The 17,406-nt window shown below is 49.7% G+C and overlaps 1 protein-coding gene across 1 annotated transcript; it reads right to left on the bottom strand.

The window, feature by feature from the left end:
- Positions 1 to 12,991: 12,991 nt before the first annotated feature.
- LOC109745790 (CBS domain-containing protein CBSCBSPB5-like) lies at positions 12,992 to 15,872 on the bottom strand. The gene is made up of 14 exons (XM_040388429.2): positions 15,766 to 15,872; positions 15,469 to 15,637; positions 15,247 to 15,379; positions 15,055 to 15,173; positions 14,791 to 14,909; positions 14,578 to 14,691; positions 14,415 to 14,481; positions 14,217 to 14,322; positions 14,069 to 14,127; positions 13,857 to 13,984; positions 13,714 to 13,823; positions 13,543 to 13,628; positions 13,360 to 13,449; positions 12,992 to 13,270 (listed from the first exon to the last, which is right to left on the bottom strand). Exons 1-14 carry the CDS (start codon positions 15,870 to 15,872, stop codon positions 13,082 to 13,084), a joined length of 1,596 nt encoding a protein of 531 aa, XP_040244363.1. The 3' UTR covers positions 12,992 to 13,081.
- Positions 15,873 to 17,406: the final 1,534 nt, after the last annotated feature.

Here is a 17,406-nt window from a genome sequence, read left to right as displayed (position 1 = left end):
CTGGGACAACGTGGTGAAGCTGCACGGCATCCCCTCCTCCATCGTCTCCGACTGCGACAAGATCTTCACCAGTCACCTGTGGCGCGAGCTGCTCACCGGAGCGGGTACCAAGCTGCTCTACTCGACGACCTACCACCCCCAGACGGACGGCCAAAGCGAACGGGTGAACCAGTGCATGGAGATGTATCTCCGTTGCACGGTGCACGACTCGCCGCACAAGTGGCGTCGCTGGCTGCCCATGGCCGAGTTTTGGTACTGTTGGAAATATGCCCTAGAGGCAATAATAAAATGGTTATTATTATATTTCCTTGTTCATGATAATTGTCTATTGTTCATGCTATAATTGTGTTATCCGGAAAGCGTAATACATGTGTGAATACATAGACCACAACATGTCCCTAGTAAGCCTCTAGTTGACTAGCTCGTTGATCAACAGATAGTCATGGTTTCCTGACTATGGACATTGGATGTCATTGATAATGGGATCACATCATTAGGAGAATGATGTTATGGACAAGACCCAATCCTAAGCATAGCACAAAAATCGTGTAGTTCGTTTGCTAGAGCTTTTCCAATTGTCAAGTATCATTTCCTTAGACCATGAGATTGTGCAACTCCCGGATACCATAGGAGTGCTTTGGGTGTGCCAAACGTCACAACGTAACTGGGTGGCTATAAAGGTGCACTACGGGTATCTCCGAAAGTGTCTGTTGGGTTGGCACGAATCGAGACTGGGATTTTTCACTCCGTTTGACGGAGAGGTATCTCTGGGCCCACTCGGTAATGCATCATCATAATGAGCTCAAAGTGACCAAGTGGTTGGTCACGGGATCATGCATTACGGTATGAGTAAAGTGACTTGCCGGTAACGAGATTGAACGAGGTATTGGGATACCGACGATCGAATCTCGGGCAAGTAACGTACCGATTGACAAAGGGAATTGTATACGGGATTGATTGAATCCTTGACATCATGGTTCATCCGATGAGATCATCGTGGAACATGTGGGAGCCAACATGGGTATCCAGATCCCGCTGTTGGTTATTGACCGGAGAGTCGTCTCGGTCATGTCTGCATGTCTCCCGAACCTGTAGGGTCTACACACTTAAGGTTCGGTGATGCTAGGGTTGTAGAGATATTAGTATGTGGAAATCCGAAAGTTGTTCGGAGTCCTGGATGAGATCCCGGACGTCACGAGGAGTTCCGGAATGGTCCGGAGGTGAAGACTTGTATATAGGAAGTCCAGTTTCGGCCACCGGGAAAGTTTCGGGGGTCACCGGTATTGTACCGGGACCACCGGAAGGGTCCCGGGGGTCCACCGGGTGGGGCCACCTATCCCGGAGGGCCCCATGGTCTGAAGTGGGAGGGGAACCAGCCCCTGGTGGGCTGGTGCGCCCCCCATGGGCCTCCCCCTGCGCCTAGGGTTGGAAACCCTGGGGGTGGGGGCGCCCCACCTGACTTGGGGGGGGGGGGAGTTTCCCCCCTTGGCCGCCACCCCCCCATGTAGATGGGATCCCAGGGCCGGCGCCCCCCAGGGGGCCTATATATAGTGGGGGGGAGGGCAGCAGTACCCTAGCCTCTGGCGCCTCCCTCTCCCTCCCGTGACACCTCTCCCTCCCGCTTGCGCTTGGCGAAGCCCTGCCGGGATCCCCGCTACTTCCACCACCACGCCGTCGTGCTGCTGGATCTCCATCAACCTCTCCTTTCCCCTTGCTGGATCAAGAAGGAGGATACATCGCTGCTCCATACGTGTGTTGAACGCGGAGGTGCCGTCCGTTCGGCGCTCGGTCATCGGTGATTTGGATCACGACGAGTACGACTCCATCAACCCCGTTCACTTGAACGCTTCCGCTCGCGATCTACAAGGGTATGTAGATGCACTCCTCTCTCTCGTTGCTAGATGACTCCATAGATGGATCTTGGTGATGCGTAGAAAATTTTAAATTTCTGCTACGATCCCCAACAGTGGCATCATGAGCCAGGCCTATGCGTAGTTTCTATGCACGAGTAGAACACAAAGCAGTTGTGGGCGTAGATATTGTCAATTTTTCTTGCCACTACTAGTCTTATCTTGTTTCGGTGGCATCGTGGGATGAAGCGGCCCGGACCGACCTTACACGTACGCTTACGTGAGACAGGTTCCACCGACTGACATGCACTAGTTGCATAAGGTGGCTAGCGGGTGTCTGTCTCTCCCACTTTAGTCGGAACGGATTCGATGAAAAGGGTCCTTATGAAGGGTAAATAGAAATTGGCATATCACGTTGTGGTTTTACGTAGGTAAGAAACGTTCTTGCTAGAAACCTATAGAAGCCACGTAAAAACATGCAACAACAATTAGAGGACGTCTAACTTGTTTTTGCAGCATGTGCCTTGTGATGTGATATGGCCAAAAGGATGTGATGAATGAGATATATGTGATGTATGAGATTGATCATGTTCTTGTAATAGGAATCACGACTTGCATGTCGATGAGTATGACAACCGGCAGGAGCCATAGGAGTTGTCTTTATTTTTTGTATGACCTGCGTGTCATTGAATAACGCCATGTAAATTACTTTACTTTATTGCTAAACACGTTAGCCATAGAAGTAGAAGTAATCGTTGGCGTGACAACTTCATGAAGACACGATGATGGAGATCATGGTCTCATGCCGGTGACGAAGATGATCATGGCGCCCCGAAGATGGAGATCAAAGGAGCAAAATGATATTGGCCATATCATGTCACTATTTGATTGCATGTGATGTTTATCATGTTTTACATCTTATTTGCTTAGAACGACGGTAGTAAGTAAGATGATCCCTTATAATAATTTCAAGAAAGTGTTCACCCTAACTGTGCACCGTTGCGAAGGTTCGTTGTTTCAAGGCACCACGTGATGATCGGGTGTGATAGATTCTAACGTTCGCATACAACGGGTGTTGACGAGCCTAGCATGTACAGACATGGCCTCGGAACACACGCAATACACTTAGGTTGACTTGACGAGCCTAGCATGTACAGACATGGCCTCGGAACACGGAAGACCGAAAGGTCGAGCATGAGTCGTATAGAAGATACGATCAACATGAAGATGTTCACTGATGTTGACTAGTCCGTCTCACGTGATGATCGGACACGGCCTAGTTGACTCGGATCATGTTTCACTTAGATGACTAGAGGGATGTCTATCTGAGTGGGAGTTCATTGAATAATTTGATTAGATGAACTTAATTATCATGAACTAAGTCTAAAATCTTTACAATATGTCTTGTAGATCAAATGGCCCACGTTGCCCTCAACTTCAACGCGTTCCTAGAGAAAACCAAGCTGAAAGATGATGGAAGCAACTATACGGACTGGGTCCGGAACCTGAGGATCATCCTCATAGCTGCCAAGAAAGATTATGTCCTAGAAGCACCGCTAGGTGAAGCACCCATCCCAGAGAACCAAGAAGTTATGAACGCTTGGCAATCACGTGCTGATGATTACTCCCTCGTTCAGTGTGGCATGCTTTACAGCTTAGAACCGGGGCTCCAAAAGCGTTTTGAGCAACATGGAGCATATGAGATGTTCGAAGAGCTGAAAATGGTTTTCCAAGCTCATGCCCGGGTCGAGAGATATGAAGTCTGCGACAAGTTCTTTAGTTGTAAGATGGAGGAAAACAGTTATGTCAGTGAGCACATACTCAGAATGTCTGGGTTACACAACTGCTTGACTCAGCTGGGAGTTAATCTCCCGGATGACGCGGTCATTGACAGAATCCTTCAGTCGCTTCCACCGAGCTACAAGAGCTTTGTGATGAACTTCAATATGCAGGGGATGGAAAAGACCATTCCTGAGGTATATTCAATGCTGAAATCAGCGGAGATGGAGATCAGAAAGGAACACCAAGTGTTGATGGTGAATAAAACAACTAAGTTCAAGAAAGGCAAGGGTAAGAAGAACTTCAAGAAGGACGGCAAGGGAGTTGCCGCGCCCGGTAAGGCAGTTGCCGGGAAGAAGCCAAAGAATGGACCCAAGCCTGAGACTGAGTGCTTTTATTGCAAGGGAAGTGGTCACTGGAAGTGGAACTGCCCCAAATACTTAGCGGACAAGAAGGCCGGCAACACCAAAGGTATATGTGATATACATGTAATTGATGTGTACCTTACCAGTACTCGTAGTAGCTCCTGGGTATTTGATACCGGTGCGGTTGCTCATATTTGTAACTCAAAACAGGAGCTGCGGAATAAACGGAGACTGGCGAAGGACGAGGTGACGATGCGCGTCGGGAATGGTTCCAAGGTCGATGTGATCGCCGTCGGCACGCTACCTCTGCATTTACCTACGGGATTAGTTTTAAACCTCAATAATTGTTATTTAGTGCCAGCTTTGAGCATGAACATTGTATCAGGATCTCGTTTAATGCGAGATGGCTACTCATTTAAATCCGAGAATAATGGTTGTTCTATTTATATGAGAGATATGTTTTATGGTCATGCCCAGCTGGTCAATGGTTTATTCTTAATGAATCTCGAACGTGATGTTACACATATTCATAGTGTGAATACCAAAAGATGCAAAGTTGATAACGATAGTCCCACATACTTGTGGCACTGCCGCCTTGGTCACATTGGTGTCAAGCGCATGAAGAAGCTCCATGCAGATGGACTTTTGGAGTCTCTTGATTACGAATCATTTGACACGTGCGAACCATGCCTCATGGGTAAGATGACCAAGACTCCGTTCTCCGGAACAATGGAGCGAGCAACCAACTTATTGGAAATCATACATACCGATGTGTGCGGTCCAATGAGTGTTGAGGCTTGTGGAGGCTATCGTTATGTTCTCACTCTCACTGATGACTTGAGTAGATATGGGTATGTCTACCTAATGAAACACAAGTCTGAGACCTTTGAAAAGTTCAAGGAATTTCAGAATGAGGTGGAGAATCAACGTGACCGAAAGATAAAATTCTTACGATCAGATCATGGGGGAGAATATTTAAGTCACGAATTTGGTACGCACTTAAGGGAATGTGGAATTGTTTCACAACTCACGCCGCCTGGAACACCTCAGCGTAACGGTGTGTCCGAACGTCGTAATCGCACTCTATTGGATATGGTGCGATCTATGATGTCTCTTACCGATCTACCGCTCTCATTTTGGGGCTATGCTTAGAGACTGCCGCATTCACTTTAAATAGGGCTCCTCAAAATCCGTTGAGACGACACCGTATGAACTATGGTTTGGGAAGAAACCTAAGCTGTCGTTTCTAAAAGTTTGGGGATGCGATGCTTATGTCAAGAAACTTCAACATAAAAAGCTCGAACCCAAGTCAGAGAAATGCGTCTTCATAGGATACCCCAAGGAAACCATTGGGTATACCTTCTACCTCAGATCCGAAGGCAAGATCTTTGTTGCCAAGAACGGGTCCTTTCTGGAGAAAGAGTTTCTCTCGAAAGAAATAAGTGGGAGGAAAGTGGAACTTGATGAGGTGATAGTCACCCCTTCCGAACCGGAAAGTAGCGCAGCACGGGAAGATGTTCCTGTGGTGCCTACACCGACTGGGGAGGAAGTTAATGATGATGATCATGAAGCTTCGGATCAAGTTACTGCTGAACTTCGTAGGTCCACAAGGACACGTTCCGCACCAGAGTGGTACGGCAACCCTGTCCTGGAAATCATGTTGTTAGACAACGGTGAACCTTCGAACTATGAAGAAGCAATGGCGGGCCCAGATTCTGACAAATGGCTAGAAGCCATGAATCCGAGATAGGATCCATGTATGAAAACGAAATATGGACTTTGACTGACTTGCCCGATGATCAGCGAGCGATAGAAAACAAATGGATCTTTAAGAAGAAGACAGACGCGGATGGTAATGTGACCATCTATAAGGCTCGACTTGTCGCTAAGGGTTATCGACAAGTTCAAGGGGTTGACTACGATGAGACTTTCTCACCCGTAGCGAAGCTGAAGTCCGTCCGAATCATGTTAGCAATTGCCGCATTCTATGATTATGAGATATGGCAAATGGACGTCAAAACGACATTCCTTAACGGCTTTCTTAAGGAAGAATTGTATATGATGCAGCCGGAAGGTTTTGTCGATCCTAAGAATGCTAACAAGGTATGCAAGCTCCAGCGCTTCATCTATGGGCTGGTGCAAGCATCTCGGAGTTGGAACATTCGATTTGATGAGATGATCAAAGCATTTGGGTTTACACAGACTTACGGAGAAGCCTGTGTTTACAAGAAAGTGAGTGGGAGCTCTATAGCATTTCTCATATTATATGTGGATGACATACTATTGATGGGAAATGATATAAAATTCTTGGAAAGTATAAAGGCCTACTTGAATAAGTGTTTTTCAATGAAGGACCTTGGAGAAGCTGCTTATATATTAGGCATCAAGATCTATAGAGATAGATCAAGACGCCTCATTGGTCTTTCACAGAGTACGTACCTTGGCAAGATATTGAAGAAGTTCAATATGGATCAGTCCAAGAAGGGGTTCTTGCCTGTATTGCAAGGTGTGCAATTGAGCACGGCTCAATGCCCTACCACGGCAGAAGATAGAGAAAAGATGAGTGTCATCCCCTATGCCTCGGCCATAGGGTCTATTATGTATGTCATGCTGTGTACCAGACCTGATGTAAACCTTGTCGTAAGTTTGGTAGGAAGGTACCAAAGTAATCCCGGCATGGAACACTGGACAGCGGTCAAGAATATCCTGAAGTACCTGAAAAGGACTAAGGATATGTTTCTCGTATATGGAGGTGACGAAGAGCTCGTCGTAAAGGGTTACGTCGACGCTAGCTTCGACACAGATCTGGATGACTCTAAGTCACAAACCGGATACGTGTATATTTTGAATGGAGAGGCAGTAAGCTGGTGCAGTTGCAAGCAAAGCGTCGTGGCGGGCGGGATCTACATGTGAAGCGGAGTACATGGCGGCCTCAGAGGCAGCACAGGAAGCAATCTGGATAAAGGAATTCATTACCGACCTAGGGATGATTCCCAATGCGTCGGGCCCGATGACTCTCTTCTGTGACAACACTGGAGCTATTGCCCTTGCCAAGGAGCCCAGGTTTCACAGGAAGACCAGGCATATCAAGTGTCGCTTCAACTCCATTCGTGAAAGTGTTCAAAATGGAGACATAGATATTTGTAAAGTACATACGGACCTGAATGTAGCATATCCGTTGACTAAACCTCTCCCTAGAGCAAAACATGATCAACACCAGAACTCTATGGGTGTTCGATTCATCACAATGTAACTAGATTATTGACTCTAGTGCAAGTGGGAGACTGTTGGAAATATGCCCTAGAGGCAATAATAAAATGGTTATTATTATATTTCCTTGTTCATGATAATTGTCTATTGTTCATGCTATAATTGTGTTATCCGGAAATCGTAATACATGTGTGAATACATAGACCACAACGTGTCCCTAGTAAGCCTCTAGTTGACTAGCTCGTTGATCAACAGATAGTCATGGTTTCCTGACTATGGACATTGGATGTCATTGATAACGGGATCACATCATTAGGAGAATGATGTTGAAAGAACATGCGGTGCCCCCATGTTTGGTTTTGGTAATTGATGACAATCTCTATGGACTAATGGTTGCCTTGAGTTATATTTGAAGGATTTGTCCATAGGCATTTCTTGAAGTCCATGTGTTGGTTTCAAGGAGTTTCTGTGGTGACCAAGGTGTTATTAAGGAATTATCCAAAGATTGGTCATGTGAGAGTAGAGCTTATTGCAAGCATGTCTTGAAGAAGAAGATTGTGTGATCATTCATGTTTACCTTCAAGACATCATCCAAATGAAGAGAGTTGGAAAGAGTCAAGGTTGATCAAGACTATCAAGTTGATCAACACACAAAGCGCACAAGATGTACCAAGAGGGATCAAGCGATCCCATGGTGTGGTAAGCATTGTCGATTACGCTTTGTGTACTAACCCATGATCTTCGTGAGAGTTCTTTGTGGGGTTAGGTTGCGGTGTGCAAGTTCAAGTGAAGCATCATGAAGAGATCAAATGCTTGAAGCTTGCCGTCCATTGTGGCGACAATGGACTTGTGAAGATGTTGCGGTGTGCAAGTTCAAGTGAAGCATCATGAAGAGATCAAATGCTTGAAGCTTGCCATCCATTGTGGTGGCAATGGACTTGTGAAGATGTGCGGAAGAGTGGCTCACCCATAGTGGAGTATGGGGGAGCAATCAACTAGTCTTCATCGAGCCAACACAACCAAGAAAGGTGGTCCATCTTGAGGGAGTCAAGATCGTCATCTTCTGGCTCAAGTGGACCATGTGCAAGGCAAAGGTTTGCTCTTGATAGGTTTTCTATTTTACCGGTCTCATGATGGTAGTTGGGAGACCGGGTTATAGGATCGATTGCCGTACTATCAAGGGGGGCTCTCGATGAGTAGCTTGATCGTATCGTTCATAGAGAGCTCAAACCATTGCATCCTTGCATCATCTTTGTTGGTTCTTGTTTGGTTCTTCTCTTTGTGAGTTTTGGAGCTTATGGTCATCTTGATGACAAGCTCGAGTTCATCGAAAACGGAGTTCACTCGCATCTTCTATGATGTTTTCGATGTTGGAGGTCATGCCGGTTCTTCTCGGTTGGAGGTTTCACTCCTCTATTTTTTGGCATACCTCCCCTGCCTCTTCTTACTATAACCAGTCGCTGTTTTGATGCTACTCGTCTTTCTCAATCCAACAAGCTTGAGTTTGCTCAATTCGGAGCTCATATGCAGAAGTTATGGCAGTTTTGGTTTCCTAGCGGTAGTACCGCGGCCAGAGCGGCAGTACCGCTTATCACCCCAAGCGGTAGTACCGCTGTCCAAAGCGGTAGTACCGCCTATGGCCATAAGCGGTAGTACGGCTACGGTTCCGCGCTGGTACCGCCTCGATTTTGGGTCTTGCATTTTTCGTGTCGAGTTTTGCAGTAGTTGCACGGCAGTAAGGCACGGCAGTTCCACCTATAAGCGGTAGTACCGCCCTGATGGGCGGTAGTACCGCCTATAAGCGGTAGTACCGCTCCGGTCGGGCGGTAGTACCGCTACTGTTTTTTGGTCCCGTGTTCTGCTCCTCCAGCGGTAGTACCGCTGGGGTGCGCGGTAGTACCGCTTATAAGCGGTACTACCGCCCCAAGGTTCATGTTTGGTTGCTCCTTTTCCCTGCTTCTTCCGCCAGAGCGGTAGTACCGCTCGTGTGCGGGCTGAGCACATAAAAGGGGGTCTTCTTCCCCATTGAACCTTATCCTTTGAGCTCGTGTTCTTCCCCCATTGTTGACCTTCTTCGAGCTTGCTAACTCTCAATCCCTCCATGGATTCTTGCTAGTTTTTGAGGGAAAAGAGAGAGGAGATCTAGATCCACATTTCCACCAATCACTTTCTCCTCTTTGTGAGGGGAACCCCTTGGATCTAGATCTTGGAGTTCTTGGTGTTCTCCTTCTTGTTCTTCCTCTCATTTTCTTCCCTAGCATTAGTTGCTTTGGTGGGATTTGAGAGAGAAGGACTTGGGCACTCCGTGTGCCCTTGCCATTGCATTTGGTGCATCGGTTTGAGTTCTCCACGGTGATACGTGGAAGTTACAAGTTGAGAAGCTTATTACTCTTGGGTGCTTGGTGCCCTTGAGCTTGTTCCTCTTGGGTGCTTGGGCGCCCTAGACGGTTGGTGGTGTTCGGAGCTCAATCATTGTGGTGTAAAGCTCCGGGCAAGCGTCGGGGTCTCCAATTAGGTTGTGGAGATCGCCCCGAGCAATTTGACGGGTACCGGTGACCGCCCCCAAGGGTTGCCAAAGTGTACGGGTTCGGTGACCGCCCCCAAGGGTTTCCATTTGTACGGGTTCGGTGACCGCCCTCAAGGGTCCCTTAGTGGAATCACGGCATCTTGCATTGTGCGAGGGCGTGAGGAGATTACGGTGGCCCTAGTGGCTTCTTGGGGAGCATTGTGCCTCCACACCGCTCCAAACGGAGATTAGCATCTGCAAGGGTGTGAACTTCGGGATACATCGTCGTCTCCGCGTGCCTCGGTTATCTCTTACCCGAACCCTTTACTTATGCACTTTACTTTGTGATAGCCATATTGTTTCTTGTCATATATCTTGCTATCACTTAGTTGTTTATCTTGCTTAGCATAAGTTGTTGGTGCACATAGGTGAGCCTAGTTGTTGTAGGTTTTGTGCTTGTCAAATTAACCGCTAGGTTTATTCCGCATTTGTTCAAGCCTAAACCGTAATTATTTTAAAGCGCCTATTCACCCCCCCTCTAGGCGACATCCACGATCTTTCAGATGTGATGGACAAGACCCAATCCTAAGCATAGCACAAAAATCGTGTAGTTCGTTTGCTAGAGCTTTTCCAATTGTCAAGTATCATTTCCTTAGACCATGAGATTGTGCAACTCCCGGATACCGTAGGAGTGCTTTGGGTGTGCCAAACGTCACAACGTAACTGGGTGGCTATAAAGGTGCACTACGGGTATCTCCGAAAGTGTCTGTTGGGTTGGCACGAATCGAGACTGGGATTTGTCACTCCGTTTGACGGAGAGGTATCTCTGGGCCCACTCGGTAATGCATCATCATAATGAGCTCAAAGTGACCAAGTGGTTGGTCACGGGATCATGCATTACGGTACGAGTAAAGTGACTTGCCGGTAACGAGATTGAACGAGGTATTGGGATACCGACGATCGAATCACGGGCAAGTAACGTACCGATTGACAAAGGGAATTGTATACGGGATTGATTGAATCCTCGACATCGTGGTTCATCCGATGAGATCATCGTGGAACATGTGGGAGCCAACATGGGTATCCAGATCCCGCTGTTGGTTATTGACCGGAGAGTCGTCTCGGTCATGTCTGCATGTCTCCCGAACCCGTAGGGTCTACACACTTAAGGTTCGGTGACGCTAGGGTTGTAGAGATATTAGTATGCGGAAATCCGAAAGTTGTTCGGAGTCCCGGCTGAGATCCCGGACGTCACGAGGAGTTCCGGAATGGTCCGGAGGTGAAGAATTGTATATAGGAAGTCCAGTTTCGGCCACCGGGAAAGTTTCGGGGGTCACTGGTATTGTACCGGGACCACCGGAAGGGTCCCGGGGGTCCACCGGGTGGGGCCACCTATCCCGGAGGGCCCCATGGGCTGAAGTGGGAGGGGAACCAGCCCCTGGTGGGCTGGTGCGCCCCCCATGGGCCTCCCCCTGCGCCTAGGGTTGGAAACCCTGGGGGTGGGGGCGCCCCACCTGACTTGGGGGGAAGTTTCCCCCCTTGGCCGCCGCCCCCCCATGTAGATGGGATCCCCAGGGCCGGCGCCCCCCCCAGGGGGCCTATATAGTGGGGGGGGGGAGGGCAGCAGTACCCTAGCCCCTGGCGCCTCCCTCTCCCTCCCGTGACACCTCTCCCTCCCGCTTGCGCTTGGCGAAGCCCTGCCGGGATCCCCGCTACTTCCACCACCACGCCGTCGTGCTGCTGGATCTCCATCAACCTCTCCTTTCCCCTTGCTGGATTAAGAAGGAGGAGACGTCGCTGCTCCGTACGTGTGTTGAACGCGGAGGTGTCGTCCGTTCGGCGCTCGGTCATCGGTGATTTGGATCACGACGAGTACGACTCCATCAACCCCGTTCACTTGAACGCTTCCGCTCGCGATCTACAAGGGTATGTAGATGCACTCCTCTCTCTCGTTGCTAGATGACTCCATAGATGGATCTTGGTGATGCGTAGAAAATTTTAAATTTCTGCTACGATCCCCAACAGGTACAACTCGACATTCCACGCTTCTCTCCAAGGAACGCCCTTCAAGGCTCTCTATGGCAAAGAAGCCAATCTCGGAACAATGGCGTCCTGGGCGGATTCGACAGCAGCAGGCGAGGAGATGGACTGGGCGGCGCACACCGCACACATACGCGCCCAGCTGGAGCGCGCGCAACGCCGGTTCAAGAAGAATGCTAACCGCAACCGCACCGAGCGCCATTTCCAGGAGGGGGAACAAGTCCTGCTCAAGCTCCAGCCTTACGCGCAGCGCTCGGTGGTCAATCGCCCATGCGCCAAGCTCGCGTTCAAGTTCTTCGGCCCCTACAAGATCATCGAGAAGATCGGCTCGCTCGCATACAAGCTCGACCTGCCACCAGAGAGCCAGGTCCACCCCGTCTTCCACGTCTCACAGTTGAAGCCCTTCACACCTGACTTCACGCCAGTGTACGGGGAACTACCCAAGGTGCCCGACCTCTCCACCGCCGGCCTCTCCCCAACACGCATCCTGGATCGGCGCATGATGAAGCATGGAGACGCGCCAGTGGTGCAAATCAAGGTCCAGTGGGGAGCAAGCAACACCGTACCGATGACGTGGGAGGATTATGAGGTTCTCCGCCACCGCTTTCCATCCGCAGAGCTCTGGGAGGAGGACGACGCCGGCGACGACGCGGTGGAAGAAGATGACGCAGCGTCTTAAGGAGGGAGGAATGTCACACCTAACCAGCTGTTAGTGTGCCGTAGAGCTGGCTAGTGGGTCCAGCCAGCTGGCCAAGCCAAGTGGCGTGCTTGGGTGACGATAAAGGGTGGCCGCCTGTGGCCGTGCGAGGATGCGTGTGTGAACCTTTCCTGTAACCCAATCCTTCCTCTGCAATCAACCTTCCTTCTTCCTCTCCAAGTCTGCTCTCTCGCTCATCCCTCCGCTCTCGATCCCCTTTCCTTTGGTGTGTTACACATCCAGAATCTACAATTGTCGGTGCCTCTCGGGATCGACGGAACCATGGTTATGTAGCACTTGTGTGGACCGAGGCGAAGCAAGATGAACCCCCAACGCACCAAGTATCAACTCCTCTGTTTGACGCTCTATGCATTTTGTTAAAGCGTGATAAATTTTCAGCAGGGCGCGATGTTCTCGTCGTTTGCCACGCAGCTGTGCCTTCTTCATTTCTGAAGATGTACGACACATTGACACTGGTCTCCGTGAGTAGACGTTGCGTGAGCGTGTGTCATGCCCGTGTTACCCTCTGTTTATCTACCTAAAATGAAGATCCAAACCTCACCGTGCAGATTAAAGATTTCCAAGAGATGTTTTCTTTTCACATGGGAATGGGATTACTACATGGTAAGTACAACTAGCCGGCTCTTCGCAGATAGACCATTACCCCGAGGCCGGTGACCAGGGCAGCCCCGGCCGCGACCCCGCCGTAGGCTGCCGACCACGCTTCCCGGTTGGCCAGGTCCATCGTCGTCGTTCCGTTGTTAGATGCCAGGCTTCTCCGACCCGGCGTGCCGCCAGAGTAATCCAAGAAGAGCTTCAAACCCTGCAAATGCAAAAGAAACAAAAATAGTTCAAACCAAACCGGCTGAACGGAACAAGTTTCGTGATGCCGGTGGATCCATGCATGCATGCCTTCCATCCGGAGAGCCTGGCGTGGTCGACCGCCGCCGTGAGGTCGTCGTCCGACGCCAGCACCACCATGTCCCGGTCCTCGTCTTCGTACTGCAAGCATACGTACGTACCAGCTGGGTCATGCATGCATGCATTTGCCCAGTTTCATCATCGCATGTATCCCGTACGTGATGAACCACTCACCAAGATCTGAGGCAGACGGTGGCGGTCGATGTCGGTGCCGAGCCTCTGGAGTATGCAGGTGACCAGCGGCGTCAAGCTCTGCACCTCTGCAGCGCATGCATGCAGACGATAAGTAGCAGGTTAATGGGGGCGAAGGTGAACACGGCACGGTCGGTGGCAGTGCGTACGTACCGCAGCTGAAGCGGTGCATCCGGCCTCGCCTGTCCTGGAGCTTGAAGGAGAAGAGCGCGGGGTACGGCGGCTCGGCCGCCTCGTGGATGACCTCGGACATCATCTGGGACCTGGCCGCCTCCTTTTCAAAAAAAATCTGGGACCTGGTCGCGTCGCTCATCAGAGACTGGGTTTCGGTCTCGTCGTCCATCGAGCCCAAGGCCATGGCGGAGTCCCAGAACCTCTGGATCATCGAGATAGTCGCCTCGTCCCCGGTGCCGCTGCTCTCAACCTATATAATTTTTGAGTGCAATCAGTAGGAGACATCTCGATCAACTCAAACCTTTTCTGTCTTCTGAGAAAAAGGAGGACTTACGATGGAGATGGCGGCATGCGTGATGTCGAGCACGTCCACAATACACACGATGGAACCGTCTGCCCCAAAAAACACACACAAAATATATGTAATATCTGAGTGACAAGTTGCCATTTATCTTCTACTCTGCATAGCACACAGGATATACCTCTGTCCATCACGGGAAGATGCAAGAACTTGCGCTCCTGCATTGTCCGGAGAGCATCCAGTATCGGCGTGTCCACCGTCGCGCATTCGGGGTCAAGAGTCATGACCTGCAGGCGAATCATATACATTTTAGCTTCCATCACATTCACATGGCAGCCAAGAGATATATCGTGGCGGTTGGAGTTGGAATGGCATCTACCTTCTCGACCGGGGTTGAGTCTGCAGGGAGGTTCCTGGCGATCATTCTCATCAAGATGTCCCTGGAGCTGCACGCCCGTAGACCATTGCCAACACCAAAGGAGGATAATCAGCAAAACGCTCATCTGACCTGACACAAGGAAATGCCACTGAAAGGCACGTACGTGAGGATGCCCCGAGGTTTATTCCCGACGGCCACGACGGCAGAGTTCGCATGCGCCTCCACCATCATCTTGGTCGCCGCGAGCACCGAATCGCCCGGCGCTGCGATCACAACCCTACATTATAGATCCACATGGCATCAGTTCTGATGAACTAACGCACTACATGCGCAGATAACTGAATGAAGCGCATGCAGAGGGGCTCATGAACCAAACGTTGAGTCAGCAGTGATTATTGTCGACAAGGATGGCCTCAACATTTGCTCCTTGAAAGCCTCTAGCAACGAGCTCGGGTTACCTGCAGATCCAACCCAACAGGAGATAAGTTCTTTAACCTTATTCGTTTCATAGGGATGTTATGTGTAGATGAATTGACTGCAATCAATCAGCACACTAGCTTGACATAGGATTGATTACTAGCTAGGGTTGCTGCTGGTGCTACGTACTCCCAGAGTGATACTTGTCGGTGCCGTCGATCACCGCCTTCCCCTTCTCGGACACCCGCTCCATCCTGGCGATGGCGTCGTAGAGGCACTTGGCGATGTCGAGCATGGCCATCACCTCCCCGTTCTCCACCACCGGCAGGTGCCTGAACTTGCCTGAAATTACACCGGAGCAATTAATTAATCAACTCTTCTCATAGAGAAGGGAAAAGACCAGGTGCAGCTCGACCTTGGACCATCTTCTGCAGCGCCTCCACGGCAAGCGTGTCGGAGAGGACGAAGACCGGATGCCTCGTCATCACCTTCCACACCGGCGTCTCGTCCATCCTGACCTCGCGGGCGATCACCCTCGTAGCAATGTCCTGTAGATTAAATCACAGCTCAGACCGCGCATTGGCAATTCCATTTCCACCTTCCTTGTCGAGAGAAGGGAATTAGCTACGGCATGCACCTTGTCGGTCAGGATGCCGCAGAGCAAGGCGTTGGAGTCGGTGAGGAGCGCGGCGTCCACCCTACGCGCCGCCATGCGCCGGCAAGCCTCCAGCACGGTCGTGCTCTCCAGCATCGTCAGCGCCTTGGACAGCCGCAGCCGCTTCACCGTGCGCTCGCTGCCCAGGGTCCTGCGCCACCGGCCACGCGATGCATGCTACGGCGATCGGTCAGGTGATCACAACAACAACTTACATTTGATCAAGCATGCATGCATGCAAAGAAATTGATTGTAACGGAGATGGAGGCCGGTACGTACACGGACCGGGCGAGCCCGGGCTTGGGGCCGGCCATGCCGGCGGCCGCCGCCCGCCGGGAGCCGCTTCCCAAGGACATCGTCCGCCTTGGCGGCGACAAGCCGGCCATTGCGCGGCGTGGACGTGCGTACGGCTAGCCGTCTGGGAAATGGAGCGAAAATGCATGGAAGGTCGACGTCGTGCCTGGTTGAGCTCCCGCCATTTTTTCCCATCCGCCAGGTTAATTGCTCGTTTAAATTGCACAAAGCATTGTTGCACTGCCCAATTATAACCTGTGGTGGGAGTGATCTCTAGGAGAAGCTAATTACCATGGGCTATCACATTTAGAGTAGAGGTTGAGAGAGACCAAGTGAATCAAGCGCGTTTATCCTTTAAAAAAAAAAGAGGTTAGAGCCTCCGGCCTCTCCATCAATTGATGCACACATAGACATTTTTGTTAAATGATGCGAGACACCCAGACAACATCAACAAATGGAGTATATAACAGAAGCAACTATGACAGAAACATTATAAGATATGAATATAACACCTAGGACTATGTCCACTTTTTCCACAGCAACACCTTCAAGAAGGGTTAAATGCCCACATGCTACTGTCATCACGGAGACAATGTCTTCAACAAGATAATGACCTAAGTTCGCCGCTGATGAGTCTGACCAGCAAAGGCCAGAACTAGGACTTTCACCCCGGATATGAAGTGTGTTTGAAACGCCATCTTGGCAACAAATCTTCCGACGGTCACATCTACCAGTTCTCCATGCTAGGCCAGAGTGGCACTAGCAGATGGGTGGGATGTATGCCTACCAAAGATCATTATCGTGGTCGTCGGGAGGCTGACCATGCCGCAGTGCAGAACTAACCATTGTCGCTTCACAACGGCGTGAGCCGACCTGCAACATCCACCATAACTCTGAGGTCGTTGCCCCAACGTCCTTCCTATGAACAGAGGCAGATGCCGCCGAGTTTGATGTCGACTGGGAGCCGCCGGTGCACCCTTGCCCAATCATGGCACGGTGTCCAGATGCCCACCAACAACTATCAAACGTGTCTGCGCCACAGCCTGCACCCGACTTGCTGCGCACAGGGCTGATAAGCATGTGTATTCTTATTGTTGACTAGTAGACTGCCCGTGCGTTGCCACGGGCAACATTTTTTGACATAGAGACACTGATAAAAATATAATTGTAATTCACAACGCGTGTGTCATGTGTGGAATATGACTGTTGCCACAAATATTGTATGTACACTTAGTAATAAAACATAATTGATGTAACCCACATTTTAACTTTCAAGTGAATTTATCATCATTCAGTCTAAAAATTGTAAAAGAGGACCTGAAAACCAATGTACATATAAATTTATAATAAGTGAGTTACATTCCACAATTTTGATTTTTGATCGGAATTTCTTGACCAATCATAGGGTATATATTTAAAGAGAATTTTGAAAAATTATAGGTAAAGATATTTGGCAACCAGTCAATTGATCTTTTTGACCCAAAAAAACAAAGAACGAGTACTTGGCTATATGGGCCGCACCTGCTTTTTTTTGCAGGCAATACAAAGAGCTTTATTTTTCAACTAAAGGCATCCTTTGCTCAAAAATAAAATAAAAATAAAAACTAAAGGCATCCATGGACGCAG

The sequence above is a fragment of the Aegilops tauschii genome, chromosome 5, assembly GCF_002575655.3.
Source record: "Aegilops tauschii subsp. strangulata cultivar AL8/78 chromosome 5, Aet v6.0, whole genome shotgun sequence".
Lineage (NCBI taxonomy): Eukaryota > Viridiplantae > Streptophyta > Magnoliopsida > Poales > Poaceae > Aegilops > Aegilops tauschii.
Note: the sequence above shows the minus strand (reverse complement) of the source record. Positions and strands in the feature narration are given on the sequence as shown.

Coding starts and splice junctions, on each gene's coding strand:
- LOC109745790 (XM_040388429.2), bottom strand. CDS start 15,872: ATGGCCGGCTTGTCGCCGCCAAGGCGGACGATGTCCTTGGGAAGCGGC. Junction 14,692..14,790: donor ATAATCACTGCTGACTCAAC/GTTTGGTTCATG, acceptor TCTATAATGTAG/GGTTGTGATCGCAGCGCCGG. Junction 13,271..13,359: donor CCAGGCTCTCCGGATGGAAG/GCATGCATGCAT, acceptor TTGCATTTGCAG/GGTTTGAAGCTCTTCTTGGA.